The sequence below is a fragment of the Phyllobates terribilis genome, unplaced genomic scaffold (genome assembly GCF_046119375.1).
Source record: "Phyllobates terribilis strain yellow unplaced genomic scaffold, ASM4611937v1 Scaffold_7__3_contigs__length_470593459, whole genome shotgun sequence".
Lineage (NCBI taxonomy): Eukaryota > Metazoa > Chordata > Amphibia > Anura > Dendrobatidae > Phyllobates > Phyllobates terribilis.
The window spans coordinates 419,943,260-419,970,939 of record NW_027362767.1 but is presented as its reverse complement, the minus strand read 5'-3'; the positions used below and the strand labels follow the sequence as shown (position 1 = coordinate 419,970,939).

Here is a 27,680-nt window from a genome sequence, read left to right as displayed (position 1 = left end):
CGGGAAAGAGAAAAAAAAATGGAGATCTTCATTGTTCCTGCAGAGATCCATCCCCTGCCCCTCCCCCCACCCCGCTGTACACTCAAACTGCGTATTAACATTAATTTTCATCATTACTGAGAAAAAAATCCAGTTATGATTTTGGTGCACGAACAGTTATCGAACATAACCTCGAACAGCCGAATTTTTCTCAAATTGTTCGTGTTCGCCGAACGGCTCGAACACCGCCCAAAACAGCACGAATTTGAGATTGGCGAACAGTTCGAGTAGAACAACGCTCATCTCTAGTTCTGACCATAATGTAGACCCTCATTCCCAAACTGTAACTCCTGTTGGTGGAGACAATGAGGAAGACGATGATAAGACTCAAATACCTGATTGGAGCGACAACTTTAGTTTTTTGTCAGGGCAGGAACAGGTTGGCTCTGAGGACGACGGGTGTGATAACGCACAGGGTGATGATGATGAGGTTGGAGATCCCACTTACTGTCAACCCACAGTCAGTCAAGAGATGAGGTCAGCAGAGGAGGTGGAGGAAGATGCTAGTGACGATGAGGTCAGGTTGCGCCTTCGTGGACAGAGACGTAGTACTGGAAGCACGTCAACAACTGCATCCTCAAACACAACTCTGCCTCTCACCACAAGTCGTGGTGGCTCTTCAGGTCGCATGGGTGCTAAGCCTTGCATAGCCTGGGCATTTTTTCAGATCGATAAAGATGACCCAACTCGTGTTATCTGTAACATTTGTCAGCAAAAGCTAAGTAGAGGCCAAAAAATACATAGTTTGAGTACTTCATGCATGAACTGGCACATGGACATGAAGCATAAGTTGCAGTGGGAAGCTCAGTGTGCTACAATGCGGCCTAGCCGGCCGGGCCAACCACCGTCTGCCATATCTTGTGCATCCGCGGCCTCTTCATCGTCTGTGACTGGGGGGACAGCAGTCACACCTGTTTTGGGGTGCAGACCTGCCACCTCTTTACCCGCAACAGCCAGCGTGATTGGCAGGTCATCATTTTCTTTGGAGGTGGTAACACCAGCTGGTGTTGAGCGCTGTCCGACATCGATAGCACCACCTTTGGATCAAGGCAACCTAACATGTCCGCCTGCATCTTCCTCACAGACCGGCAGTTTGCCGGGGACACCCTTATCAACCCCGTCTAAGCACAATAGCCAGCCCTCGGTCCCTCAGATGTGGACAAGTAAAAGACCATTTCCTCCTAGCCATGAGAAAGCTAAGAGGTTGAATTTCACCATCTGCAAGCTCTTGGCTACAGAAATGCTGCCTTTCCGCCTGGTGGACACAGAGGATTTTAGAGACCTTATGTCCGTTGCAGTGCCCCAGTACCAGATGCCCAGTCGGCACTACTTCTCAAAGAAAGGTGTGCCTGCGCTCCACCAGCATGTCGCACACAACATCACCGCTTCTTTGAGAAACTCTGTGTGTGACAGGGTGCATTTCACCACAGACACTTGGACGAGTAGGCATGGACAGGGGCGTTACATGTCGCTGACTGGGCACTGGGTAACTATGGTGACAGCAGGACAAGGGGCTGCTGTCCAAGTCTTGCCGTCCCCACGAGTTGTGCGTCAATCCTCTTTATGTCAAAGTTCCTCCACTGCTTCTGCCTCCTCAACCTCCTCTCGGTCTTCCACCTGCACCCAAAGCCTGTCTGGTCATGCCACAAGCTTTCTAACTGCACAGAAGGGATCCTGCACACCTCCTTACTATTCTGGCAGTAGGGCTCAACGTCATCAGGCGGTTTTTACATTGAAATGTCTGGGAAATGTGAGTCACACAGCTGAGGAGTTGTGGTCAGCTCTGGAGAACCAATTTCATGAATGGTTGTCTCCACTGGACCTGAAACCAGGGAAGGCCATGTGCGACAATGCTGCAAACCTGGGTGCGGCCCTTCGCCGGGGCAATGTCACACACGTGCCTTGTATGGCTCACGTGTTGAACCTGGTTGTCCAGCAATTTTTAGCCCACTATCCCAGACTAAATGGCCTTCTGCAGAGGGCACGGTCGCTGTGTGCTCACTTCCGCCGTTCGCATCCCGCAGCTCAGCGACTTACATCTCTACAGAAGTCGTTGGGCCTGCCACTTCACCGGCTAAAATGCGATGTGCCTAACCGGTGGAATTCAACTCTGCACATGTTGCAGCGACTGTGGCAGCACCGACAAGCCCTGGTGCAATACGTTCTGACGTATAGCCTGGGCCAACGAGATCCAGAGGTGGGGCAAATCACGCTGGAGGAGTGGTCTCAGATCAGGGACCTATGCACCCTTCTGCACAGTTTTGAAATGGCGATGAAGATGTTTAGTGCTGACGATGCCATTATCAGCATGACTATTCTGGTGATTTACATGCTGGAGCACATGTTAAACAGAATTCGGAGTCAGGTGGTGGCACAAGAGGAGGTGGAGGAAGTAGAGGAGGAGGAGTTGTATGCAGAAGGCTAACATCTGCAAGGTCCAGACGGTCGGCAGCACCAAGGCGGCAGGCATGTGAGGGTAGGGGAGATGGTTTTACCAGGGCGCATGGTAGCAGCCAAACTAGTGAGGAAGGTGCAGGAGCCCAGGAAGAAATGGAGGACGAACTGATGGAAGACTCATCAGATGAGGGAGACCTTGATCACATTTCTGTTGTGCGAGGTTGGGGGGAGAGGACAGAGGAAGGAAGCATGATTGTTACCTCGCCACCAACACAACAGGGACTTGGTGCTCCTGGATGCGCAACACACATGAGTGCCTTCTTGCTGCACTACCTGCAACATGACCCTCGAATTGTGAGAATTAGAAATAATCCTGACTACTGGGTTGCCACACTGTTAGATCCCCGGTACAAAAGTAAATTTGCAGAAATTATTCCTGCCATAGAAAGGGATGCACGCATGCAGGAGTATCAGCAGAGACTGTTGCAGAATCTTACATGTGCTTTTCCACAAAATACCAGTGGTGCACGTAGTGAATCTCACAGTTCCAACTTGCCAACCGTGGGACCGTCAAGTGTTCAGCACTCAAACCGTAACAGAACCACAGTATCTGCTGGTAACATCAATTTTGCGGAATCATTTCACCACTTTTTAGCCCATCCTTTGCAAGGCCACAGGAGACAAGAAGTCTGATACATAGTCAACGCCTAGAGACGATGGTACAGGAGTATCTCCAAGTAAACATTGAAGCCATGACTGTGTCACTGGACCCTTGCTCTTTTTGGGCTTCCAATCTGGATAAATGGCCGGAGCTAGCCACTTACGCCTTGGAGATCTTGTCATGCCCCACAGCCAGCGTTCTGTCTGAACGTGTGTTCAGCGCTGCTGGTGGTGTGCTGATAGATAAGCGCACGCGGCTCTCCACTGATAATGTAGACAGACTCACGTTCATAAAGATGAACAAATCATGGATCCGAAACGACTTTTCTACCCCTGTGTTATCCTGGGGAGAGTAAAAGCTTGATGATTGGTTAAAATCACCCTACCAACCGTTTTAAGCTTTCAAATTACTAATCATGTTTATCTGTATCTTGGCTGGAAAATAATTTGGGCTTTGTAGCAGTGTGCAGCACTGATTCTATTAGGCCATCTATAATAAGCTCCACCAGATTTAAAATTACTAATCATGTTTATCTGTATCTTGACTGGAAAATAATTTGGGCTTTGTAGCAGTGTGCAGCACTGATCCTATTAGGCCATCTATACTAAAGCTTCACCAGATTTAAAATTAATAATAATTTTTAGCTGCATCTAGCCCGGAAAATAATTTTGGGGCTTCGAGATGCGCAAGACACATAAGTGCCTTCTTGCTGCACTACCTGCAGCATGACCCTCATATTGTCAGAATTCGAAGTAATCATGACTACTGGGTTGCCACACTCTTAGATCCCCCAAACTTTTCGATCAACCTTTTCATTTTAATAAAGACCAAAAAAATGGTCATTTTTGAAATTATAAGCATTAGCAGGTTGTTAGAAACTGAAATCAAACAGTTTTCAACTCAAAACTTTATTCTAGGTGATGTTACATTTTCACATAGGACCCCTTGTTCGAAAGGAGCTTCTGAACTCTCTCGTCCATTGAATTTGTCAGGTTTTGGATGGTTTCTGCTTCAATTGTTTTGCATGAGGACAGAATACCCTCCCAGAGCTGTTGCTTAGATGTGAACTGCCTCCCGCCATCATAGACACTCCTTTTAATGATGCTCCAGAGGTTCTGAATGGGGTAGAGGTCAGGGGAGCATGGGGGTCACACCATAAGTTTATCCCATTTTATGCCCATATCAGCCATAGATGCAGATGTTTTATGTGCAGCATGAGATGGTGCATTATCATGCAAAAAAATGATCTTGCTGTGAAATACACGGTTCTTCTTCTTGAACCATGGCAGGAAGTGCTGTTTGAGAAAATCCACATACATTATGGAGTTCATCTTTAGCGCCTTCAGGGATCCTAAAGGGGCCGACAATCTCTCTCTCCATGATTCCAGCCCAAAACATTTCTCCACCTCCTCCTTGTTGGCGCTGTAGCCGTGTTTGCGTGGGGTGTCCATCAACCAGCCATCCTCCACTCCATCCATCTGGACCATCGAGCGCTGCACGGCACTCATCCGTGAACAAAACAGTTTTGAAATCAGTCTTCTTGTAATGTTTGGCCCACTGGAGCCGTTTCTGCTTGTGTGAAGTGGATAGAGGAGGTCGACAGGATGGCGTATGCACAGCTGAAAACCTCTGAAGGACCCTGCATCTTGTTGTTCGGGGGACGTTGGAGGCACCAGCAGCTTCAAAAACTTGTCTGCTGCTATGACAAGGCTTTTTTGCCGCTGCTCTTTCAACCTGATGTAATTGCCTGTAGGAAAGAGTCCTCAATTTGCCCTTATCAGCACGCACACGTGTGTACTGTGAATCAGCTACATACTTCTTGATTGCCAAGACACTTCATCCTGATCATCGCACAATGTTGATTGTAGTCATGCCTTGACCTAAACACTCCACAATTTGTTGCTTCTCAACAGCCGACACATCCTTTTTCTTTCCCATTTTGGCAGAAAATGTAGGCTGCTTAATAATGTGAGACAGCCTTCTTAAGTAGTCTTGCCTTTCATTGGACACACCTGCCAAACTAATTAGCACAGGTGTCTGCAATTGCTTACAGTGATATAAAGAGCCCTGACACACATCACCATCAATGAGTTTAACTGACAAACAAACAAATTCTTCCCTTATCACTCCTAAACACTTTTTGCATAATAATTTGGAACACAGTGTACATGTGCTTTTCCACAAAACACCAGTGGTTCACGTAGTGAATCTTACAGTTCTAACTTGTCAACCGTGGTCTGTATGGAGTTGTTCAATAAAGGGCCCAAAATTAAGATAACATAGATGGGAGAGGTCTCTATGAATAGGAATTCCTAAGTATTTGATACCCTGTGAGGGCCAGGCGATGGGAAAGTTGGACTGGATGGAATCCTATATGGATTTGGGGAGGGAGACATCGAGGGCCTCAGACTTCGCTGCATTGATTTTAAAATTTGACCATGTAACAAAGTGATCTATTTCAGCCATAACAGCATGGATGGATATATGTGATTGAGTGATATATACTAGGACATCATCAGCAAATAGAGAGCACTTGTACTCGGTGCTAATGTTGAGCTACCCCCGTAGTGTTCGAGTTCGGTTCGGTTCGTCGCTGAGAAAGCATTCCATAGAGTCTCCTGGCACGCCATATATTATTCTCTTAAAAAGCTTGGGGTAGGGGTCTAGGGGACCCTTTTATAGCCAAAATCACGGCCCTGTATCGCAATACGTCACCTAGGCTGAAGATAAATGGAAGTGTAGCACCCTGAGGGCTCGGTTGCTACAGAGTTATTGCACCTCACCCAGAGGTGTGATATCTCACTGTCAGGTAAGGATGGAGTGTGGATCAGGACTAGTGTTGAGCCACCCCCGTAGTGTTCGAGTTCGGTTCGGTTCGTCGAACACCCGTGTGTTCGCCGAACTGTTCGTCGAACTGTTCGTCGAACACCTTCGAACACCGTTAAAACCAATGGCAGGCAAACAAAAACACATAGAAACACATAGAAAACACCTTCAAAGGTGTCCAAAAGCTGACAAACTGCTCAGAAGACATAACTAACACATGGAAAAGTGACAAGTACATATAGTCATGCGAAAAGAAAAGAGGTGGAGGAGTAAAAGGAGGGGGAGACACAGATATAGGCATGTCATGCCCTTCTAAAATCCAAAAAGTGAGAAGCCGACACGGCCAGTCCGTTCCTGCCCGTGCCACCTCCGTGACGCCGGGTTTGTGCCAGAGCCGCGGTGGACCTGACGGCCAGCCCCCCTCTCCCAATACTGGTGCCTGTCCGCTGGTGGGTCGAGCGAGCCCCCCTGTGATGGAGGCAGCTCTAAGCTTTTTAATTTAAATTGTCTCTCTAATTTGAATGAATACACTTTAATTCTCACGCTGAAGCGCTGAGTGCAGGAGAATTTTCCCACGCTGTCAGTGACGTGCATGAGGTGAGCTCATTCATGTCCAATGATCTCAGCTCACCTCATGCACGTCACTGACAGCGTGGGAAAATTCTCCTGCACTCAGCGCTACAGCGTGAGAATTCTCCCACGCTGTCAGTGACGTGCATGAGGTGAGCTCATTCATGTCCAATGAACTCAGCTGACCTCATGTACGTCACTGACAGCGTGGGAGAATTCTCACGCTGAAGTGCTGAGTGCAGGAGAATTCTCCCACGCTGTCAGTGACGTGCATGAGGTGAGCTGAGTTCATTGGACATGACCTCGGCTCATCTGGATGCCGTCACAGCCAGACACTGCAGAGCGCAAGAATGCCTGCGCTTCTCAGTGTCTGCGGGATGACAGGCTGGATGGCGGCGTTCTGCTGCGGTCCAGCCTGTTATCTCGATGTAGCAGAGCTGAAGCTGTCGTGGGAACCATGGAAAGGTAAGGATGAGGTTGCTTTATTATTTTTCTTTTATTGCAGGAGATCGTTGGCTTCAGCTGGAATGGGCGTGACGGTAAGTATGGTTTAATTTAGAACAATAAAGGAATGTGTCTTTATTTCAATTAAAGGACTTTATTCTGGGTGTTTGTGTTTTCTTTTAACTTTGATTATGGGGTTAGTAATGGGGGTGTCTTATAGACGCCTCTCCATTACTAACCTGGGCTTGATGTCAGCTGGCATTATAAGCTGACATCAACCCCAACCCTATTACCCCACTGCCACCGCTACAGGGCAGTGGGAAGATTGAGGCTAAGTGCCAGAATTGGCGCATTCTAAGGATGCGCCATTTCTGGGGCGGCTGACGGCTGGTGTTTCTAGCCTGGGAGGGGGCCAATATTCATGGCACCCTTCCTGGGCTATTAATATCAGCCCCCAGCTGTCTGCCTAGCCTTTGCTAGCTATTAAAATAGGGGGGACCGCACGTCATTTTTTTGGGGGGTCCCCCATTTTAATAGCTAGTAAAGGCTAGGTATTCCGCTGGGGGCTGATATTAGTAGCCTGGGAAGCTCCGTGGGCATTACCCCCTTCCCAGGCTTCAAACATCTGCCCCAGCAGTCTGCTTAACCTCCGCTAGAGACTAAAATTAAGGGGAACCCCACGCCAATTTTTTTTTAAATAAATCCTTTATTTTAACACTAAATGACAAGTACAGTAATCAACACTGTCACTGTACTTCATATATATGTGACTGACATGTTTCTATCTATCTAATCTATGTGTGATTCTCTATTCCTTCTATTCTAAATTGTCGGGTACAGATGCTGAATTGCCGGCCGGCTTTTTTAAAGAGACGTTGCATGAAAACACTATTATTTTTTTTTAATAAATCCTTTACACTAAATGACAAGTACAGTAAGCAACACTGTCACTGTACTTCATATATATGTGACTGACCTGTTTCTATCTATCTAATCTATGTGTGATTCTCTATTCCTTCTATTCTAAATTGTCGGGTACAGATGCTGAATTGCCGGCCGGCTTTTTTAAAGAGACAGTGCATGAAAACACTATTATTTTTTTTAATAAATCCTTTATACTAAATGACAAGTACAGTAAGCAACACTGTCACTGTACTTCATATATATGTGACTGACATGTTTCTATCTACCTAATCTATGTGTGATTCTCTATTTCTTCTATTCTAAATTGTTGGGTACAGATGCTGAATTGCCGGCCGGCTTTTTTAAAGAGACGGTGCATGAAAACACTATTATTTTTTTAATAAATCCTTTACACTAAATGACAAGTACAGTAATCAACACTGTCACTGTACTTCATATATATGTGACTGACATGTTTCTATCTATCTAATCTATGTGTGAAGCTCTATTCTGTCTGTTATAAATTGTCGGGTACCGCTGCTGAATTGCCGGCCGGCTTTTTTAAAGAGACGGTGCATGAAAACACTATTATTATTTTTGATAAATCCTTTACACTAAATGACAAGTACAGTAAGCAACACTGTCACTGTACTTCATATATATGTGACTGACATGTTTCTATCTATCTAATCTATGTGTGAAGCTCTATTCTTTCTGTTCTAAATTGTCGGGTACCGGTGTATGCCGCTGATGAATTGCCGGCTTTTCATGTTTCACTGTGAGCACTGTTCCCATCGATTTGGGCAATCACTGTAATGCCACAACCACCATGGCTGTGGCATTACAGTGAGTGGCAGACAATCCCTGCATGATTGGTGCTCTAAATAGCGCCAGACATGCAGGACACGCTTTTGGTGCACGAACAGTTATCGAACATAACCTCGAACAGCCGAATTTTTTGCAAATCGTTCGGGTTCGTCGAACAACTCGAACACCGCCCAAAACAGCTCGAATTTGAGATTGGCGAACAGTTCTAGTCGAACACCGCTCATCTCTACTCCATAATGTATGTGGAGTTTCTCAAACAGCACTTCCTGCCATGTTTCAAGAAGAAGAACCGTGTATTCCACAGCAAGATCATTTTCATGCATGATAATGCACTGTCTCATGCTGCACATAACACATCTGCATCTATGGCTGATATGGGCATAAAAGGGGACAAACTTATGGTGTGACCCACATGCTCCCCTGACCTCTACCCCATTCAGAACCTCTGGAGCATCATCAAAAGGAGTGTCTATGATGGCGGGAGGCAGTTCACATCTAAGCAACAGCTCTGGGAGGGTATTCTGTCCTCATGCAAAACAATTGAAGCAGAAACCATCCAAAACCTGACAAATTCAATGAACGAGAGAGTTCAGAAGCTCCTTTCATACAAGGGGTCCTATGTGCAAATGTAACATCACCTTGAATAATGTTTTGAATTGAAAACTGTTTGATTTCAGTTTCTAATAACCTGCTAATGCTTATAATTTCAAAAATGACCATTTTTTTCGTCTTTATTAAAATGAAAAGGTTGATCGAAGAGTGTGGGGGATCTAAGAGTGTGGCAACCCAGTAGTCAGGATTACTTCGAATTCTGACAATCTGAGGGTCTTGTTGCAGGTAGTGCAGCAAGAAGTCACTTATGTGTCTTGCGCATCTCGGAGCCCGACAATTATTTTCCGGGCTAGATGCAGCTAAAAATTATTATTAATTTTAAATCTGGTGGAGCTTAGTATAGATGGCCTAATAGAATCAGTACTGCACACTGCTACAAAGCCCAAATTATTTACCAGCCAAGATACAGATAAACATGATTAGTAATTTTAAATCTGGTGGAGCTTAGTATAGATGGCCTAATAGAATCAGTACTGCACACTACACTACAAAGCCCAAATTATTTTCCAGCCAAGATACAGATAAACATGATAAGTAATTTGAAAGCTTAAAACGGTTGGTGAGGTGATTTTAACCAATCATCAAGCTTTCACTCTCCCCAGGATGACACAGGGGTAGAAAAGTCATTTCGGATCCATGATTTGTTCATCTTTATGAACGTGAGTCTGTCTACATTATCAGTGGAGAGCCGCGTGCGCTTATCTGTCAGCACACCACCAGCAGCGCTGAACACACGTTCCGACAGAAAGCTGGCTGCGGGGCATGACAAGATCTCCAAGGCGTAAGTGGCTAGCTCCGGCCATTTATCCAGATTGGATGCCCAAAAAGAGCAAGGGTCCAGTGACACAGTCATGGCTTCAATGTTTACTTGGAGATACTCCTGTACCATCTTCTCTAGGCGTTGACTATGTGTCAGACTTCTTGTCTCCTGTGGCCTTGCAAAGGATGGGCTAAAAAAGTGGTGAAATGATTCCGCAAAATTGATGTTACCAGCAGATACTGTGGTTCTGTTACGGTTTGAGTGCTGAACACTTGACGGTCCCACGGTTGGCAAGTTAAAACTGTGAGATTCACTACGTGCACCACTGGTGTTTTGTGGAAAAGCACATGTAAGATTCTGCAATAGTCTCTGCTGATACTCCTGCATGCGTGCATCCCATTCTATGGCAGGAATAATTTCTGCAAATTTACTTTTGTACCGGGGATCTAACAGTGTCGCAACCAAGTAGTCAGGATTATTTCTAATTCTCACAATTCGAGGGTCATGTTGCAGGTAGTGCAGCAAGAAGGCACTCATGTGTCTTGCGCATCCAGGAGCACCAAGTCCCTGTTGTGTTGGTGGCGAGGTAACAATCATGCTTCCTTCCTCTGTCCTCTTCCCCCAACCTCGCACAACAGAAATGTGATCAAGGTCTCCCTCATCTGATGAGTCTTCCATCAGTTCGTCCTCCACTTCTTCCTGGGCTCCTGCACCTTCTTCACTAGTTTGGCTGCTACCATGCGCCCTGGTAAAACCATCTCCCCCACCCTCACATTCCTGCTGCCTTGGTGCTGCTGACCGCCTGGACCTTGCAGATGTTAGCCCTTCCGCATACAACTCCTCCTCTTCTACTTCTTCCACCTCCTCTTGTGCCACCACCTGACTCCGAATTCTGTTTAACATGTGCTCCAGCATGTAAATCACCGGAATAGTCATGCTGATAATGGCATCGTCAGCACTAAACATCTTCGTCGCCATTTCAAAACTGTGCAGAAGGGTGCATAGGTCACTGATCTGAGACCACTCCTCCAGCGTGATTTGCCCCACCTCTGGATCTCGTTGGCCCAGGCTATACGTCAGAACGTATTGCACCAGGGCTTGTCGGTGCTGCCACAGTCGCTGCAACATGTGCAGAGTTGAATTACACCGGGTAGGCACATCGCATTTTAGCCGGTGAAGTGGCAGGCCCAACGACTTCTGTAGAGATGTAAGTCGCTGAGCTGCGGGATGCGAACGGCGGAAGTGAGCACACAGCGACCGTGCCCTCTGCAGAAGGCCATCTAGTCCGGGATAGTGGGCTAAAAATTGCTGGACAACCAGGTTCAACACGTGAGCCATACAAGGCACGTGTGTGACATTGCCCCGGCGTAGGGCCGCACCCAGGTTTGCAGCATTGTCGCACACGGCCTTCCATTGTTTCAGGTCCAGTGGAGACAACCATTCATGAAATTGGTTCTCCAGAGCTGACCACAACTCCTCAGCTGTGTGACTCACATTTCCCAGACTTTTCAAAGTAAAAACCACCAGATGACGTTGAGCCCTACTGCCAGCATAGTAAGGAGGTGTGCAGGATCCCTTCTGCGCAGTTAGAAAGCTTGTGGCATGACCAGACAGGCTTTGGGTGCAGGTGGAGGACCGAGAGGAGGTTGAGGAGGCAGAAGCAGTGGAGGAACTTTGAGATAAAGAGGATTGACGCACAACTCGTGGGGACGGCAAGACTTGGACAGCAGCCCCTTGTCCTGCTGTCACCATAGTTACCCAGTGCCCAGTCAGCGCCATGTAACGCCCCTGTCCATGCCTACTCGTCCAAGTGTCTGTGGTGAAATGCACCCTGTCACACACAGAGTTTCTCAAAGAAGCGGTGATGTTGTGTGCGACATGCCGGTGGAGCGCAGGCACACCTTTCTTTGAGAAGTAGTGCCGACTGGGCATCTGGTACTGGGGCACTGCAACCTACATAAGGTCTCGAAAATCCTCTGTGTCCACCAGGCGGAAAGGCAGCATTTCTGTAGCCAAGAGCTTGCAGATGGTGAAATTCAACCTCTTAGCTTTCTCATGGCTAGGAGGAAATGGTCTTTTACTTGTCCACAGCTGAGGGACCGAGGGCTGGCTGTTGTGCTTAGACGGGGTTGATAAGGGTGTCCCCGGCAAACTGCCGGTCTGTGAGGAAGATGCAGGTGGACATGTTAGGTTGCCTTGATCCAAAGGTGGTGTTAACGACGTCGGACAGCGCTCAGCACCAGCTGGTGTTACCACCTCCAAAGAAAATGATGACCTGCCAATCACGCTGGCTGTAGCAGGTAAAGAGGTGGCAGGTCTGCGTCTCTAAACAGGTGTGACTGCTGTCCCCCCAGTCACAGAGGATGAAGAGGCCGTGGATGCACAAGATGTGGCAGATGGCGGTTGGCCCGGCCGGCTAGGCCGCATTGTAGCACAGTGAGCTTCCCACTGCAACTTATGCTTCATGTCCATGTGCCGGTTCATGCATGAAGTACTCAAACTATGTATTTTTTGGCCTCTACTTAGCTTTTGCTGACAAATGTTACAGATAACACGAGTTGGGTCATCTTTATCGATCTGAAAAAATGCCCAGGCTATGCAAGGCTTAGCACCCATGCGACCTGAAGAGCCACCACGACTTGTGGTGAGAGGCAGAGTTGTGTTTGAGGATGCATTTGTTGACGTGTTTCCAGTACTACGTCTCTGTCAAGGAAGGTGCAACCTGACTTCGTCGTCACTAGCATTCTCCTCCACCTCCTCTGCTGACCTCATCTCTTCGCTGACTGTGGGTTGACAGTAAGTGGGATCTCCAACCTCATCATCATCACCCTGTGTGTTATCACACCCGTCGTCCTCAGAGCCAACCTGTTCCTGCCCTGACAAAAAACTAAAGTTGTCGCTCCAATCAGGTATTTGAGTCTCATCATCGTCTTCCTCATTGTCTCCACCAACAGGAGTTACAGTTTGGGAATGAGGGTCTACATTATGCTCAGAACCTCCTGCGTCTGGTCCTGGTTCCGACTCATAAAGATTCTGGGCATCAGTGCAGATCATTTCCTCATCTGGATTCACAGAAGCTCTGGAGCCGACCTCTGATTCCCAGGCTACAGTATGAGTAAACAGCTCTGCAGACTCAACCATCTGTTCTACCCCATACTCAGATGGGCTGCTGGAGATTTGGGAGCTGTGAGGAAGCAAGTGCGATTGGGGTGACACCTCTGAGGACTGGAGTATTTGTGATGTTGAAGTTGAGGTGGAGAAGAGCCCACTTAAAGGAGCACTTGATATCCGTTGAAGCACCTGCTGTTTTTGTGCCTCATCTGGAATTTGTAGCGATTGGCCTGGCCGTAAGAAAGGGATCTTATCACATTGTCCGCTAAAAGAAGTAGACATTTTAGTTTTGCTGGAAGATGGTCTTTCTTCTGCAGATGTTACTGTTGCTTTAACACCTACCCCACGGACACAACCTTTTTTCCCCTTCCCAACACGCCTATTCCCCTTTCCACCAGCAGCAGGCCTTTTTCCACTCAGAGCTAGATGCAGAAAAAAATTATTTTCAATTTGCAACCTGATGGAGGTCAGTATAGATGGACTAATAGACCAAGTCCCACACACTGCTAGAAGCCCAAATATTTTTTCAGAGCTAGATGCAGATAAAAATTATTTTTAATTTGCAACCTTGTGGAGGTTAGTTTAGATGGACTAATAGACCAAGTCCCACACACTGCTAGAAACCCAAATATTTTTTCAGAGCTAGATGCAGAAAAAAATTATATTCAATTTGCAACCTGATGGAGGTCAGTATAGATGGACTAATAGACGAAGTCCCACACACTGCTAGAAGCCCAAATATTTTTTCAGAGCTAGATGCAGATAAAAATTATTTTTAATTTTCAACCTGGTGGAGATAAGTATAGATGGACTATTAGAACAAGTCCCACACACTGCTAGAAGCCCAAATATTTTTTCAGAGCTAGATGCAGAAAAAAATTATATTCAATTTGCAACCTGATGGAGGTCAGTATAGATGGACTAATAGAATGATGCTATGCCCAAAAGGTTTTACTTCACTAGTTGCAGTAAAAAAATTGGTATTCTATACACAAGTGGTGTAGCTTGCAACACAGATAGGCTACTCCACTGACTAACACACTCTGCCATAGGCCAAAAAGGATTAGCTTTGCTAGATTTAGCCAAATGCTGTGAAAAAAACTTGCACAGCACTGGCACAGACCTGCCTGGCAAAAACAGATAGGAACTGATGTAACTTAGTCCTGAAAAGGACTGCAATTACAATTAGTCTTTACTCCCAACCTATCTATTTAAGAGCACAGACCTGCCTGATAAAAGTCGTAGGAAATGCTGTAACCTAGTCCTTAAAAGGACTGCAATCACAACTATTCCCTACTCCCAAGCTATCTGTAGATTTGTGCGAAAATTGGCTTAAAATTAACAAGGTATAGCACACACAGCAACAGCGGTGCCGTCTAACCCGCAGCTGCAGCAGTGAGAAAATGGTGGCAACGGGGAAAATGGCTGGGTCTTATAGGGCAAGGACATGTGACATACACTGCCAATGACACATGCCCTTGCTTGTGTGAAAAAAAGCACTTCGCTCCGTGTGTGCGCTGCTGATAGGCTGACAAATTGCACCTCCCCACTGTAAATGCGGGAAAGAGAAAAAAAAAATGGAGATCTTCATTATTCCTGCAGAGATCCATCCCCTGCCCCTCCCCCCGCCCCGCTGTACACTCAAACTGCGTATTAACATTAATTTTCATCATTACTGTGAAAAAATCCAGTTATGATTTTGGTGCACGAACAGTTATCGAACATAACCTCGAACAGCCGAATTCTTTTCAAATCGTTCGTGTTTTCCGAACGGCTCGAACACCGCCCAAAACAGCTCGAATTTGAGATTGGCGAACAGTTCAAGTCGAACACCGCTCATCTCTAGTGCTGACCTGCTTATTAATTCTAGTACATTAAAGGGAATCTGTCACTAGTTTTTGCTACATGATCTGAAAGCAGCATGAAAAAGTGGAAAATTTTCTTGCAATCATCACTTACTGGCTGCTTGCTGTAGTTGAGATAAAATCACTGTCAGTCAGTGCTAGGGTGGGGTTATACGCAGCTCATGAATATAGAAGATCACATGGCAGCAGGTTTACTAGTTCTTAAGGGACAATTATGTGGTGATAAAAAAGTAATATTTTCAAGCATCCCATTAAATGATACGGCACTGGGATCTGGGTCTCTGCTCCTACATCATTCTGCTCTCAAATTACGTAGCAAAATCTTGCTGACAGATTATTTTTAAAAATGAAAAATAAGTTTAATTCTAATACAAAAGCAGCAGGACAGATGCCAGTTACACCTCTCCTTTCTCTCTCTCCCTAAATCAACTGAATTTCTGGATTTTTCGAAGACTAAGGCTATGGTCACACAAAGAATGATTCTCTCCTCCAAGAGAATCAGATCCATTCTGTAAATGACACACTCTGTTGGAGTTTGATCAGTGTCAGTTTACTGTGATCCGATTCTCTCGCATGAGAGAATCGTATCACAAATGTGGAGAAGACAAAGAACTTAATGTCTCCATCTTCTCCATGATCTGTGCCTGCGTAAATCAGGTTGTACTCTGATGACATTTGAGTGCAATCCAATGTTTTACATGCACCCATAAACTTGAATGGATGCACTTAGTCCGATTTGTAAAGCCACTCGCAGCATGCATTCCCTGCTTCAGCTTTTACATTGGCTATGATAATCTCTGCTAATTGGCTGTGCTGTTCTTTGTGATGTAATGCCGGCAAGCTATTATGCTGAAGCCCATGTGGTCGTGCCTGAAGTCATGTCAGCCTTCCGTGATTGATGTAGGTGGGGAACATTTTTGGGCATTTCATGCCAATCGATTTGCAGTTTTGTTTGAATTCACCAGGACCAAACAATTTCATAAAATTTGACTCGTTTCATGTAGAATCGATTCCATCACCTCTAGTGGTCACAAAGAATAATGATTTGATTTATATTTCTCTTTTGTTCATTAATTTGCATCCTGTTAATTGATAACATGAACGATTATCACTTTTATTTTTGAAGCGTTCACGCTTTGCAGCCTTTTTTTCCACACCTGCCTAAAATTTTACACAGTAGCGGAGAACAATAAATACAGAACTGGATCAGAGCCGATAATTGCACCTACATCAATTCAATACTACACATACATTGTAAAATTCTGGCTTCAAAAAGATCACAGGGTTAAATAATATTGTGGCAAATCTTACTCACGTGGACATTCACAGGGTATAAGACGACATAGATAACTGTAGTACATATCAGGGCTGCAGTGTTGAGGAAGGCACCAGCAGTCCTTTCCTATGTTCAGAAGACATGATTATTATCATCATCATCATTCTTTATACAGGGTGGACATGACAATAGGAAAAGCAGGCTGCTAGTTTCTGTTGTATTAGATTGATTCCAAAATTAATTTTGTTGGGGAGACTCTTCAATTTGAAAGATGCCAGATATCAATGCTGAAGAACCAATACCCTATGGGAAGTTTAATAAATTGAGTAACATACCTTCAGAAGTTGATGGCATTGTTGTAGTTGTTTGGCTTTCTGTTGTAGTTGACGGCATTGTTGTAGTTGTTTGGCTCTGTGTAGTTTTAATACCTAAACCCCCAAAAAATAATCCCAAAAACAAACAAAAAAGTTATTTCACTCCAATTAAAGATTTGTATGTAAGTATGTTTATGCGCATGTGCTCTGTGTATGCATGTATCTGCTCTGTGCATTCATATTTGTGTGTGTATGTGCTCTGTGTATACATCTGTGTGTAAATGTGTGTAACATGCATTGTGCATATGTTTGTGCAACATACAATGTTTGTGTCACATACAGTGTATGTGTATGTATCATCCGCATTTATAAATACCGGCAACCCAGATGAGAGTTCAAAGTTGTATACGTCGCCCCAACGAACGAGCAAAATGTTGAACATTCATTGGTTGAATGGATTCATTACGCTGGAACAAAAATCATTGCTCTCAGCAGCACATCGCCCGGTGTAAACTGTAGATGTGCTGCTGACAACATGATACTGTATGGGGAAATATTGATAATTTTGTGCCCACCATTCTTCGTAAGTCTGTGTGAAAAGGCAGGTAAAAAAGCACCGTTTGTTGTGGCACAATTTCAGCTTGCCCACGGCCTCGGCCTCAGCATGCACCATCACCATCACGTCCAGTTCCCTGTCCTTTGCCACGTGCCTTGCCCATTTTAAATGGAGGACAATATCTTCCACATTCACTATGAATGCCTGAATTTGGAGCGAACTTATATGTGATCCGTGTGACGGACAAACCACAGTTTTAAATACCTGACCTGTAGGTAAGTAGTTTGAACAGCAAACTGGTGTCAATAGCTTCACTGACACACTGAAACAAATTTTAATGGAGGCCAGAAATGGCAGTATTTTCTGGCAGCGTATATGTGATCCGGGTGATGGAGAAAACACAGTTTTAAATAGCTGGATTTCTAGCGCTTTAATATGGAAAGGACGTGGCTGTATTCTGCAGTGCCAACAAGCAAATGGCGCAGAAAAACGATGTTCTCTGGATTGCTTTTTAAGCAAATAATGAGGATTAAGATCCAAAAAAAATTATTCCTGGCCCCTGAGACCTGGGCCTATGTCTAGAAATATCTAACAACAGCAGAAGGCAGAATTGGAATGGATCCTCTTGTGCTATATGCACTGCAGTCTGCTATATACCCTGCCTGCCTATATACACTGCCTGCCTGATATCTCTGCAGCTGGATTAGTCCTCAGAAGGACGGTTTTTGAGATAGATATGTGTCTCTAATATAGTTTGGTACACCTACACTAACTATATACAAGCAAATCTCTCCCTAGCTCAGCAGCACCTCTCCCTACACTGTCTGATTCAAGAGTGACTGTGATGAGCATGGCGGCACCAGGTTTGATACAGACCTGATGACAATGTGCGGCCAGCCAATCACTGTAATGCCACAACCAACATGGCTACAGCATTACAGTGAGTGACAGGCAATCCCTGCATGTTCATTGGCTCTGTAAAAAGCGCTAAACATGCAGGGAGGAGATCCGAGCTCCCACCGAGCAACCCCGGAAATACTCGGCGAGCGCCGAGCATCTCAAGCAGTGAGATGCTCGGGCCAGCACCGAGCAGTAGCGAGCATGCTCACTGATCACTAGTAGTAAGGCTGATAGTTATACCTCCCAACTTTTCTGTATCCAGCGGGACTGTCCCGAAGTTTGGGAGCTGTCCTGCTGGATGTCAGATGTATGTCTGGGCTTCAGATTTTAATGTATCCTCAGGTTAAAGATAGAATTGAATATAATGGTGGAGCAGGGATCCATATGATCCCTCGTCCACTGTTCAGTATATGTAGAGACTGAAGGCTCTGCCAGCATCTTTCAGTCGTGAGACATTCTCAGGTCATGTGACAAGGGAGAAAAAATGAGGAGCATGATGCGCAAGCAAGGTGCATGCATGTTTTAATGTAGCAAAGCTGTGTGTGTTGATGTAGCAAAGCAGTGTGTGTTGATGTAGCAAAGCTATGTGTGTTGATGTAGCCGAGCTGTGTGAAGTGTTGGCCATCATACTGTCTGTGATGAGGTCTTGGGGCATCATACTATGATGACAGCTATGAGGCATTATATTGCATGGGGAGTGCTGTGAAGGCATCATACTGTGTGTATGTTGGAATGGGGGGTGGTCTGCCTGGGAATCTGTATGTGATAGATTGTAATGTGGGAGTATCAGTAATACTGAAGTAAATGCTACTTATGTGGACATTGACACAGAATAAAAGGACATAGAAAACTATTGTACATATCTGGATTGCAATTTTGAGGAAGGCACCAGCATTATTTCATTGCTTTGTTAAGAAAACGTGAATATTATTTTCATCACTGCTCTTTATACAGGGTGAATAAGATGTGCTAATGCAAAGGAAGGAGGGAAGTTGAAAAAGCAGTTAGATAGTTTTGACTGCCTTGGATTGATTTTTGGAACAAGTAATTTTGGTAGAGAACCCCTTCCATTGGAAAGAAGCCAGACAGCGAGGCTGAAGAATCAAAACACTCTGATAGGTTTAGTAAGTTGGGTAAAGTACCATTAGTAGTAGGTGTCTTGGTTGGAGTTGTTGGGCGCTGTGTAGTAATTTGTGGCATGGCTATAGTTGGGGGATATTGTGTAGTAGTACTGACTGGCCCTGGAACAAAACAAAACAAAAAAAAAGAAAAAGGTTAAATTATTCCTAGGAAAGAGTAGAATGTAATGGTGGTCAGTTGGCAGATAGCATGTGTGATGTGGCCAATAACATACTGTAAATCAATCTTTGAGGCAAACATAACCCTTGTAATGTCAAAGTGATCTTACTAAGACATTGACGGTAACTCGGTAGTGATCGACAGCCCATTTAATAGCACAGCTTACTACAGACTTTTCATGTTTTTTAAACTCAAAAAAGTTCCAAAAATTATCCCTCTTTGGCATTTGCAATCAATAAAACTGAGATGAAGTTGAATGATGTTGTAAATCCCATAATGCTCTCCGCTTCTTCCCCACTAATATGCTTGTCAAACACAAAGAAGGCCTAATGTAGCTTATGTTTAGTAGGACTACTGCCTGGACAGCAGCTTCTGTCAGTGGTAGTGATGATGCCTTTGCTGCCACTAGTGGCTCATACATTCTTAGCCACTGTATGTTTTTTCTTTTATTCTACCATGTCTAATGCCATAACCAATTTCTCTTTTATTATATATTTTGTATAATGCTATAATTGACTTTTTACTATCTTTTCAATCCCATTTATTCAAACCTTATCAAAAAGGACATAATAAGAAATAAGAGATAGGTTGGTACACATAAATATAGCAAAATGTGGCAGCAGTCCTCAGTATATGTGTGGCATGTACAGTCATAAAATTGGACTAAGAAAATAGGTGTGCAAAATTAGACAAGCACAATTAAATGGATAGATTTCTTTACATTTTTTCTTTTATGTTTTCAAGAAAATTCAGCTTTATTTCTAATAATGACAAAATAAGAACTGCCAGGTAAGTACACATCCAAAAAACAGCATCTGCAACAGGGTGCTGTATAGGTGTGGCATTTAAAATGTTAAATTTGTCTAGTAAAACAAAAATATATTCATATAATTGATTGCAACATGCCTACTTGTCGCAGTTCAATGTCTGCATTTTAGAGAATATTCTTTTGTATTTAAAAAAACAACTATTTATCTTTCACAAGAAGGATTGCAAAAGAAATGTAAAAATTCAGAACAGTCACTTGTGAGCAAACACACTGTGCGACACTGAATTCACATTTTTTTGCTGTAAAAATGTTGTGCTGACCTGCTTATTAATTCTAGTACATTAAACAGAATCTGCCACTAGTTTTTGCTACATGATCTGAAAGCAGCATGGAAAAGGGGAAAGGTTCTTGCAATCATCACTTACTGGCTGCTTGCTGTAGTTCTGATAAAATCGCTGTCAATCACTTGTGGGGAGGGGTTTTACACAGCTCATCAATATGGAGGACTACATGGCAGCAGGTTTACTAGTCTTTTAATGACAGTCATGTGTGATAAAAAAGTAATATTTTCAAAACAGCAGGAAGCATCCCATTAAGTGTTACATCACTTCGATCAGGGTCTCTTCTCCTACATCATGCTGCTCTCAAATTAGGTAGCAAAAACCTGCTGACGGATTCCCTTTCAAAATTAAAAAAAAGTGTAACTCTAATTTAAATGCAGCAGGATGGATGCCAGTTACACCTCTCCTTTCTCTCTCTACCCATATCAACTGAATTCATGAATTATTTAAAGACTAAGGCTATGGTCCGTGATTAATGTACTCTTCTTCAATGTGTGTAAAGGTTGCAAACATTTTTTTGCGTTTCACGCATATCAATTTGCAGATTCTTGAAATTCGCCGGGACCAGACAATTTCATAAAGTTCAACTTGAACTCGATTCCCGTAGAATCGATTCCATCAGTTCTATTGTTCACAATGAATAATGATTTGATTTATATTTCTCTTTGGCGCCTTCATTTTGCATTTTGTTAATTGATAACATAATCGATGATCACTTTTATTTTTGAAGCGTTCTCGCTTTATAGCATATTTTCCACATCTGCTTATACTTTTGCAAAGTACTGTAAAACCGGTATCGATTCAATACAACATATAGACTGTAAAATTCTGGCTTAAAAAGATCACAGGGTTAAATAATATTGTGGCAAATCTTACTTACGTGGACATTCACACGGTATAAGAGGACATAGAAAACTATTGTACATATCTGGATTGCAATTTTGAGGAAGGCACCAGCATTATTTCATTGCTTTGTTAAGAAAACATGAATATTATTTCCATCACTGCTCTTTATACAGGGTGAACAAGATGTGCCAATGCAAAGGAAGGAGGGAAGTTGAAATAGCAGTTAGATAGTTTTGACTGCCTTGGGTTGATTTTTGGAAAAAGTAATTTTGGTGAAGAACCCCTTCCATTGGAAAGAAGCCAGACAGCGAGGCTGAAGAATCAAAACCCTCTGATAGGTTTAGTAAGTTGGGTAAAGTACCATTAGTAGTAGGTGTCTTGGTTGGAGTTGTTGGGCGTTGTGTAGTAATTCGTGGCATGGCTGTAGTTGGGGGATATTGTGTAGTAGTACTGACTGGCCCTGGAATAAAACAAAGCAAAAAAAAAGAAAAAAGGTTAAATTATTCCTAGCAAGAGTCAAATGTAATGGTGGTCAGTTGGCAGATAGCATGTGTGATGTGGACAGTAACATACTGTAAATCAATCTTTAATGCAAACACAACCCTAGTAATGTCAAAGTGATATTACTAAGACATTGATGGTAACTCAGTAGTGATCGACAGCGTATTTAATAGCACAGCTTACTACAGACTTTTCATGATTTTAAAATCAAAAAACTTCCAAAAATTATCTCTCTTTGGCATTTGCAATCAATAAAACTGTTCTGAGCAAACCACAGACTTAAACTGACAGTGTCATTGTCAGAGGTAACATTATCCTGCTGAGATGAAGATGAGTGATGTTGTAAATCCCATAATGCTCTCTGCTTCTTCCCCACTAATATGCTTGCCAAACAGAAAGGAGGCCTAATGTAGCTTATGTTTAGTAGGACTACTGCTTGGACAGCAGCTTCTGTCAGTGATAGTGATGATGCCTTTGCTGCCACTAGTGGCTCATACATTCTTAGCCACTGTATTTTTTTTCTTTTATTCCACCATGTCTAATGCCATAACCAATTTCTCTTTTATTATATATTTTGTATAACGCTATAATTAACTTTTTACTATCTTTTCAATCCCATTTATTCAAACCTTACCAAAAAGGACGTAATAAGAAATAAGAGATAGGTAGGTACACATAAATATAGCAAAATGTGGCAGCAGTCCTCAGTATATGTGTGGCATGTACAGTCATCAAATTGGACTAGGAAAATAGGTGTGCAAAATTAGACAAGCACAATTAAATGGATAGATTTCTTTACATTTTTTCTTTTATGTTTTCAAGAAAATTCAGCTTTATTTCTAATAATGACAAAATAAGAACTGCCAGGTAAGTACACATCCAAATAACAGTATCTACAACAGTGTGCAGTATCGTAGGTGTGTCATTTAAAAATGTTAAATTTGTCTAGCAAAACAGATATGCAAAATATATATATAATTGATTGCAACGTGCCTACTTTGTGGGGTACACAGTCACAGTTCAATGTCTGGATTTTAGGGAATATTCTTTTGTATTTTTTTTAAAAAACAAGTATTTTTCCTTCACAAGAAGGATTGCAATAGAAATGTAAAAATTCAGAACAGTCACTTGTGAGCAGACACACTGTGCGACACCAAATTCAATTTTTTTGCTGTAAAAAATGTTGTGCTGACCTGCTCATTAATTCTAGTACATTAAACAGAATCTGTCACTAGTTTTGGCTACATGATCTGAAAGCAGCATGAAAAAGGGGAAAAGGTTCTTGCAATCATCACTTACTGGCTGCTTGCTGTAGTTAAGATAAAATCACTGTCAGTCAGTGCTAGGGTGGAGTTATACGCAGCTCATGAATATAGAAGATCACATGGCAGCAGGTTTACTAGTTCTTTAGGGACAATTATGTGGTGATAAAAAGTAATATTTTTAAAATAACAGCAAGCATCCCATTAAATGATACGGCACTGGGATCAGGGTCTCTACTCCTACACCATTCTGCTCTCAAATTAGGCAGCAAAAATCTGCTGACAGATTCTTTTTAAAAATGAAAAATAAGTTTAATTCTAATTCAAAAGCAGCAGGACAGATGCCAGTTTCACCTCTCCTTTCTCTCTCTCCTTAAATCAACTGAATTTCTGGATTTTTCAAAGACTAAGGCTATGGTCACACAAAGAATGATTCTCTCCTCCAAAAGAATCAGATCCATTCTGTAAATGACACACTCTGTTGGAGTTTGATCAGTGTCAGTTTACTGTGATCCAATTCTCTCGCATGAGAGAATCTTATCACAAATGTGGAGAAGACAGAGAACTTAGTGTCTCCATTTTCTCCATTATCTGTGCCTGCGTAAATCAGGTTGTACTCTGATGACATTTGAGTGCAATCCAAAGTTTTACATGCACCCATAAACTTGAATGGATGCACTTAGTCTGATTTGCAAAGCCACTCGCAGCATGCATTCCCTGCTTCAGCTTTTACATTGGCTATGATAATCTCTCCTAATTGGCTGCGCTGTTCTTTGTGATGTAATGCCGGCAAGCTATTATGCTGAAGCCCATGTGGTCGTGCCTGAAGTCATGTCAGCCTTCCGTGATTGATGTAGGTGGCGAACATTTTTGGGTGTTTCATGCCAATCGATTTGCAGTTTTGTTTGAATTCACCGGGACCAAACAATTTCATAAAATTTGACTTGTTTCTTGTAGAATCGATTCCATCACCTCTAGTGGTCACAACGAATAATGATTTGATTTATATTTCTCTTTTGTTCATTAATTTGCATCCTGTTAATTGATAACATGAACGATTATCACTTTTATTTTTGAAGCGTTCCCGCTTTGCACCATTGTTTTTCACACCTGCTTATACTTTTGCACAGTACTGTAGAACAATAAGTACAGAACTGGATCAGAGCAGATAATTGCACCTATATTGATTCAATACTACACATACATTGTAAAATTCTGCCTCAGAAAGATCACAGGGTTAAATAATATTGACATAAATCTTACTTACGTGGACATTCACATGGCATAAGACTACACAGATAACTGTAGTACATATCTGGGCTGCAGTGTTGAGGAAGGCACCAGCAGTCCTTTCCTATGTTCAGAAGACATGATTATTATTATTATCATCATTCTTTATACAGGATGGACATAACAATAGGAAAAGCAGGCGGATAGTTTCTGTTGTATTAGATTGATTCCAAAATAAATTTTACTGGAGAGCCTCTTCAATTTGAAAGATGCCAGATATCAAGGCTGAAGAACCAATACCCTATGGGAAGTTTAATAAATTGAGTAACATACCTTCGGAAGTTGATGGCATTGTTGTAGTTGTTTGGCTTTGTGTGTTAGTTGACGGCATTGTTGTAGTTGTTGGGTTTTGTGTAGTTTTAATACCTAAACCCCCCCCAAAAAAATCCCCAAAACAAACCAAAAAGTTATTTCACTCCAATCAAATATGTGTATGCATGTATATGTATGCGCATGTGCTCTGTGTTTGCATGTATCTGCTCTGTGTATTCATATTTGTGTGTGTATGTTCTCTGTGTATACATATGTGTGCTAAATGTGTGTAACATGCATTGTGTATATGTTTGTGCAACATACAATATTTGTGTCACATACAGTGTGTGTGCATGTATCATCCGCATTTATAAATACTGGCAATGCAGATGAGAGTTCAAAGCTCTATACATCGCCCAATGAACGAGCAAAATGCTGCATATTCATTGGTTGAATGGATTCATTATGCTGGAACAAAAGTCATTGCTCTCAGCAGCCAATCGCCCGATGTAAACTGCAGATGTGTTGCTGACAACATGATACTGTATGGGGACATATTGATAATTCTGTGCCCACCACATTCTTTGTAAGTCTGTGTGAAAAGACAGGTAAAAAAGCACCGTTTGTTGTGACACAAATTCAGCTTGCCCATGGCCTCGGCCTCTGCATGCACCATCACCATCACGTCCAGTTCCCCGTCCTTTGCCACGCACCTTTCCCATTTTAAATGGTGGACAATATCTTCCACGCTCACAACAAATGCCTGAATTGGGAGCGAACTTTTATGTGATCCATGTGACGGACAAACCACAGTTTTAAATACCTGGCCTGTAGGTAACTATTTTGAACAGCAAACTGGTGTCAATTGCTTCACTGACACACTGAAACAAACTTTTAATGAAGGTCCGAAATGGCAGTATTTTCTGAAAAAGTATACGTGATCCATGTGACGGAGAGAACACGGTTTTAAATAGCTGGATTTTTAGAGCTGTAATATGGAAAGGACCTGGCTGTATTCTGTAGTGCCAACAAGCAAGTGGCGCAGAGAAACTGTGTTCTCTGGATTGCTTTTTAAGCAAATAATGAGGATTAATATCCCCAAAAAAATTATTTCTGGCCCCTGAGCCTATCTCTAGAAATATCTAACAGCAGCAGAAGGCAGAACTGGAATGGAGTCTCTTGAGCTATATGCACTGCAGTCTGCTATATACTTTGCCTGCCTGCCTATATACACTGCCTGCCTGATATCTCTGCAGCTGGATTAGTCCTCAGAAGGACTGTTTGTTGAGATGGATATGTGTCTCTAATATAGTTTTGTACACCTACACTAACTAGAAACAAGCGAATCTCTCCCTAGCTCAGCAGCAGCTCTCCCTACACTGTCTGATTCCAGAGTGACTGTGACGAGCATGGCAGCGTCAGGTCTGATATAGACCTGATGACACTGTGCGGCCAGCCAATCACTGTAATGCCACAACCAACATGGCTGTGGCATTACAGTGAGTGGCAGACAATCCCTGCATGTTCATTGGCTCTGTAAAGAGCACCAAACATGCAGGGAGGAGACCCGAGCTCCCGCCGAGCAACCCCGGAAATACTCGGCGAGCACCCAGCATCTCGAGCACTGAGATGCTCGGGCGAGCACCGAGCAGTAGCGAGCAGTGAGATGCTCGGGCGAGCACCGAGCAGTAGGGAGTATGCTCCCTCATCACTATTAGTAAGGCTGATGGTTATACCTCCCAAATTTTCAGTATCCAGCAGGACTGTCCCGAAGTTTGGGAGCTGTCCTGCTGGATGTCAGATGTATGTCTGGGCTTCAGATTTTAATGTATCCTCAGGTTAAAGATAGAATTGAATATAATGGTGGAGCAGGGATCCATATGATCCCTCCTCCACTGTTCAGTATATGTAGAGACTGAAGGCCCTACCAGCATCTTTCAGTCACGAGACTTTCTCAAGTCATGTGACAAGGCTGAAAAGATGAGGAGCATGATGCGCATGCAAGGTGTATGCATGTTTTAATGTAGCAAAGCTGTGTGTGTTGATGTAGCACAGCTGTGTGAAGTGTTGGCCATCATACTGTCTGTGATGAGATCTTGGTGCATCATACTGTGGTGACAGCTGTGAGGCATTATATTGCATGGGAAGTGCTGTGAAGGCATCATACTATGTGTATGTTGGAATGGGGGGTGGTCTGCCTGGGAATCTGTATGTGATAGATTGTAATGTGGGAGTATCAGTAATACTGAGGTAAATACTATTTATGTGGACATTGACACAGAATAAAAGGACATAGAAAACTGTTGTACAATTCTGGATTGTAATTTTGAGGAAGGCACCAGCATTATTTCATTGCTTTGTTAAGAAAGCATGAATATTATTTTCATCACTGCTCTTTATACAGGGTGAACAAGATGTGCCAATGCAAAGGAAGAAGGTAAGTTGAAAATGCAGTTAGATAGTTTAGACTGCCTTGGGTTGATTTTTGGAAAAAGTAATTCATGTGGAGATCCCCTTCAATAGGAAAGAAGCCAGACAGCGAAGCTGAAGAATCAAAACCCTCTGATAGGTTTAGTAATCTAAGTAAAGTACCATTAGTAGTAGGTGTCTTGGTTGGAGTTGTTGGGTGTTGTGTAATAATTCGTGGCATGGCTGTAGTTGGGGGATATTGTGTAATAGTACTGACTGGCCCTGGAAAAAAACAAAGCAAAAAAAAAAAGAAAAAGGTTAACTTATTCCTAGCAAAGAGTAGAATGTAACGGTGGTCAGTTGGCAGATAGCATGTGTGATGTGGACAGTAACATACTATAAATCAATATTTAATGCAAACACAACCCTAGTAATGTCAAAGTGATCTTACTAAGACATTGATGGTAACTCGGTAGTGATCGACAGCCCATTTAATAGCACAGCTTACTACAGACTTTTCATGTTTTTTAAAATAAAAAAAGTTCCAAAAACTATCTCTCTTTGGCATTTGCAATCAATCAAACTGTTCTGAGCAAACCACAGACTTAAACTGACAGTGTCATTGTCAGAGGTAACATTATCCTGCTGA

The 27,680-nt window shown here is 43.2% G+C and overlaps 1 protein-coding gene and 1 long non-coding RNA gene across 2 annotated transcripts in view; both read right to left on the bottom strand.

Annotated features, from left to right (window-relative positions):
• Positions 1-19,510, bottom strand: part of LOC141155584 (uncharacterized) — a 98,526-nt gene extending 79,016 nt beyond the window's left edge. The window contains exons 1-4 of the mRNA XM_073642455.1: positions 19,417-19,510; positions 19,205-19,303; positions 16,628-16,720; positions 16,332-16,418 (exon numbers count right to left, since the gene is read on the bottom strand). Of these exons, the coding sequence (XP_073498556.1) occupies positions 16,332-16,418; positions 16,628-16,720; positions 19,205-19,303; positions 19,417-19,510 (373 nt within the window). The remainder of the gene's footprint in view (positions 1-16,331; positions 16,419-16,627; positions 16,721-19,204; positions 19,304-19,416) is intronic.
• Positions 19,511-21,508: 1,998 nt separating this feature from the next.
• Positions 21,509-27,305, bottom strand: LOC141155125 (uncharacterized). The gene is made up of 4 exons (XR_012247513.1): positions 27,215-27,305; positions 24,644-24,736; positions 24,348-24,434; positions 21,509-21,777 (listed from the first exon to the last, which is right to left on the bottom strand). It is a non-coding gene; the product is annotated as an uncharacterized lncRNA (long non-coding RNA).
• Between the last annotated feature and the right edge of the window lie 375 nt (positions 27,306-27,680).